Consider the following 4,422-nt stretch of genomic DNA (forward strand, 5'->3'; position numbering starts at 1 on the left):
AGGGTTGCCACAAACCTTTGACTTGTAAAAAAAAGTAGGATTTGCAAAGTGCAATAAAGTGAAACGCAATGAGTTATGCATGTTCTGTATAGACATTGACATTATGCATTACTAATAATATTACAACTATGATAATTATTATATTGTTGGAAATAACTTTATAGAAATGGCTTCTATCCCTCTGAATGATTGTAGTATATATTTTAAATTCATACCCATATCATATACATTCCAAAATCTGTTTATAAATATGATCATTTTACAGTTGTATTTTTTACAACAGGAATGTCTGGGGTTTTTCCCTGTTTATGTAGAGAGATTTTTGTTAACTAGTTGAATATGCCTGGCTTCTCAGTTATGAACTGCCAAAAATAAAATCATTGGAATATATTTTCAACTGACTCATGGGCTTTGAGAATCCCAGATTGCATCTACTGATCTTCACAGTAGTAGAACTCAAAAATACATTGAAGAACCTGGGTGGCTTAGTTGGTTAAGCATCCGACTTTGTCTTAGATCATGATCTCAAAATTTATGAGTTTGAACATAGCACTGGGCTCTCTGCTGTCAGCACAGAACATGTCTTGGATCCCCTGTCCCTCTTTCTCCCTGTCCCTCCATCACTTGCACTTTTTTTCTCAAAAATAAATAAACATTGGGGTGCCTGGGTGGCTCAGTCAGTTAAGCATCCGACTTTGGCTCAGGTCATGATCTCATGGTTTGTGAGTTCAAGCCCTGCATTGGGTTCTGTGCTGACAGCTCAGAGCCTGGAGCCTGCTTCAGATTCTGTGTCTCCTTCTCTCTCTCTGCCCCTCCCCAACTTGTACTCTGTCTCTCTCTGTCTCTCAAAAAATAAATAAATGTAAAAAAAAATTTAAATAAAAAAATAAACATTAAAAAGAAATGTTTAAAGAACTCAAAAATACACAAAATTGTACTTAATTTAATTTAATGTGAATGCAAATATATTTCCCTCAGATTTATTTTTGTTTGTTAATGGTAAATGTTGGTATTATTAAATGAAGGAAAACTATCGAATCACTGAGTACTTACCGAACTAAGCCAGTAAGTGCATGTCAAATTACAGAACCTGATTTTTAAATGTATTCAATGGAATTTTTCTAAATTGTAAGATTCCAGGATGTGAGGTATTTTCTTGGCATTTTTGTTTTGTTATAAATCTTGAATGAAGAGAAAGAGGATACTTAAAAAGAGAGAAGGTTTTGAATTTACTAAATTACTCTTGTTTAAATTTTTTAATGTTTTATTTATTTTTGAGAGAGAGAGAGCATGAGTGGGGGGAAGGGCGGAGACAGAGAGAGAGAGAGAGAATCTGAAACAAGGTCCAGGCTCGGAGCTGTCAGTACAGAGCCCGACACGGAGCTTGAACTCGGGAACAACAAGATCATGACCTAGGCTGAAGTCAAACGCTTAGCCACCTGAGCCACCCAGGCACCCCTACTAAATGATCCTACACTTGGGACTAGAACTGAAACACCTGAAGCAGAAATCTTGAGGCTCCTGTTATCATCTCAAAAGTAGTCATTGGGCAGCCAGCTTCCCTCTTCAGAGATTAAGACATAGAAAGAAACGTGGACCAAATAACAAGCTTTGGAGTGGAAAGTTCTCATTACATTTGTATGGAGGTACCACTAATCATTCTGTACCCAAATTCCAGTGTGTGTATGTGTGTGTGTGTGCACATGTGCACGTGTGTGTGTGTGTGTGCGTGTGGTTTTCCCACATTTTTTTTTTCTCAGTTAAATCTTTATGTTATTTCCAGCCAGGACACCACATAGTGTTGGTGAGAACTAACAGCCCCTGGCATTGCGCAAACAAGTCTTGGCCGCCTATTTCCCTCTCTTTTCCTTTTAGCCCTCCTACTGTTCTCTTTATGTTGCAATCCACGCAGCAGCAATGGCCAGCCTAACTCTGTTGATGTTAGTGGCAAGAAATTTCTAACAGCAGAGAGCAGTCCTGCAATTCAACTCAATATTGACTCCCTCTACCCAGAGATAGTGTCAGATCCTCCAGGCTAAGGGTTCAGTCCCACAGACTGCCCGCCCCCCTCCCGTCCCCCACTTCAGATGCCAATTCCATGACCAGGTTGTTTATTGTGACTCCGACCAACTGAGTCCAAATCAGAGGTTCCAATGACCCCATTCCTCACGCTTGATACATTTGTTAGGGCAGCTCAGGGAACTCAGGAAACCGGTTTATTCACTCCAGAGAAAGTTAAGGCATAGAAGCAAGCCTTCATGAGTATAAAGAAAGAAGATATATAATATATATGGATTTAGGTCAATAACAGTTTCAGATATTTGAATAAGCATATATACATAGGACAAAATATACATGAATAAACGCAAAAACTAAAATTAATTTATTAATTATTTAGGGAAAGCACATTATTGCATGTCGACGATTGTAACTATCATTTTCTCAAAATGAGGTCACTCATATCTAAGAAGAACAGTAGACAAGTAGCTGCTGTTTGGAAAATATCACTTGAAATAACACCTGTCTTTTTAGTCACCAGGGAGATTTTCCCATATTTAAAATTTAGTGCAAGTTTTGGGGTGCCTGGGTGGCTCAGTCGGCTGAACCTCTTGGCTTCCACCCAGGTTATGATGTCATGGTTTGTGAGTTCAAGCCTAGCATTGGGCTCACTGCTGTCAACAGAGAACCCACTTCAGATCCTCTGCCCCCCTCTTTCTCTGTTCCTCCCCTACTCATGCTGTCTTGCTGTAAATGAAAAAATAAATAAATAAATAAATAAATAAATACATTTAATGCAAGTTTTACAAATAAAAGAAAAAAATGTATGCAGTTAACTTTCTGGGCAAATAATTTTTAAGTATCTTAGAAGAGCCCCTAATTCTTTATATCTCCAACAGTATATGTATATTTTTTTCTTTCCGTTTTCCAAACAACAGAAAATACACAATTCTAGGAAGTGATGAAATAAATTTTGTTGAATTAATTTTATTAAAATTGATGCAGACACATATCTCACATGAGCTAAGCTTTGTTATCTGTTCTAAAATGCAGTTATGAATTAAATCACTTTCTACAAGAGTAAAAATACTTTTGTTTTCTCGTGTGAAAATGAGTATGTAGAATATATGGTTTGTACTAAGAAACTACAGTTAAATTCATGCGAACATTAGTTAAGTAAAGAAGGGACTGGTGGACTGTTGTACAATTCACAGGGACTTGAAATTAACAGGGGAAATGTTTCATCTCTATGGCCCTTTTCACAGCATCCTTTACCTCTTTGTTCCTCAGACTGTAAATAAGTGGGTTTAACATGGGAATCACTAGTGTATAGAACACAGAAACCACCTTCTCCTGCTCCACAGAATACTGGGAACTTGGCTGAATGTAACTAAAGCTTAAGGTACCATAGAATATGGTCACAGAAGTCAGGTGAGAGGCACAGGTGGAGAAGGCTTTCTGTCTACCTGCTGCTGAACTGATCCTCAGGATAGTGATAAAAATGAAAGTGTAAGAAATGACCACAATCAAAAAAGTAGCCATGGCAATGACTCCAGAAAAAGTTAAGAGCAGCAACTCATTCTTGGATGTATCAGAACACGACAGCTTTAGCAGTGGGGGAACATCACAGAAGAAGTGGCTAACAACATTGGACCCACAAAAGGACAGTCTTCCCAAGCTTATTGTGTGTATCAATGAGTTGAGCATTCCACCTACGAATGACCCAGTGACCAGCCCTACACACTTCCTTTTAGACATGACTACACTGTAAAGCAAAGGGTTGGCAATGGCCACATAGCGGTCGTAGGCCATCAATGACAGCAAGAAGCCTTCTGTGGTGATAAACACCCCAAAAAACAAATGCTGCACCATGCAGGCAGAGAATGAGATGGTTTCCCTCACAACCAAGAAGTTGATCAGCATTTTCGGTGCAATAACAGATGAATAGCAGGCATCTATAAATGAAAGGCAGGTTAGGAAAAAGTACATGGGTGTGTGGAGCTTGGGAGTGATTTGGATTAAGAAAATCATGCCCAGATTCCCTGCCAAGGTAATTGCATAAATCACCAAGAACAGCACAAAAAGCATGATTTTCAGGTCAGCATTATCTGTCAATCCCAAAAGAATAAATTCAGTAACAGCTGTGAAATTTTCTTCGGCCATTTGTTAATTCCTTATCTTGAAGTCTGATATGAAAAAAACATAAAGGAATTAGAATGAACAGGACAGTCTGGAATTTAGTAAAAACAAACAGAAACATGTTTAGAGTTGTGTCTTTAAATAAATCATTTTGCTGAATCTAAGTCTACTCATTTATAATAGCTGGAGCTTCATTAAATTGTTTCTTAATTTTTTTAGGGCTACTTATGATTCTATCCCATAAGGAAATATTGAAAAAGCATTTAGACTCTCAAAAATTTTAGT

General features: G+C 37.8%; 1 protein-coding gene across 1 annotated transcript; it reads right to left on the reverse strand.

Annotated features, from left to right (window-relative positions):
- Positions 1 to 3,222: 3,222 nt before the first annotated feature.
- Positions 3,223 to 4,167, reverse strand: LOC123602681 (olfactory receptor 1052). The gene has a single exon (XM_045487144.1). The coding sequence runs from the start codon at positions 4,159 to 4,161 to the stop codon at positions 3,223 to 3,225; it is 939 nt and encodes a 312-aa protein (XP_045343100.1). The 5' UTR covers positions 4,162 to 4,167.
- Between the last annotated feature and the right edge of the window lie 255 nt (positions 4,168 to 4,422).

The sequence above is a fragment of the Leopardus geoffroyi genome, chromosome D1 (genome assembly GCF_018350155.1).
Source record: "Leopardus geoffroyi isolate Oge1 chromosome D1, O.geoffroyi_Oge1_pat1.0, whole genome shotgun sequence".
Classification (NCBI taxonomy): domain Eukaryota; kingdom Metazoa; phylum Chordata; class Mammalia; order Carnivora; family Felidae; genus Leopardus; species Leopardus geoffroyi.

What these genes read in the sequence shown, in the direction of transcription:
- LOC123602681 (XM_045487144.1), bottom strand. Translation starts at nt 4,161, where the DNA reads ATGGCCGAAGAAAATTTCACAGCTGTTACTGAATTTATTCTTTTGGGA.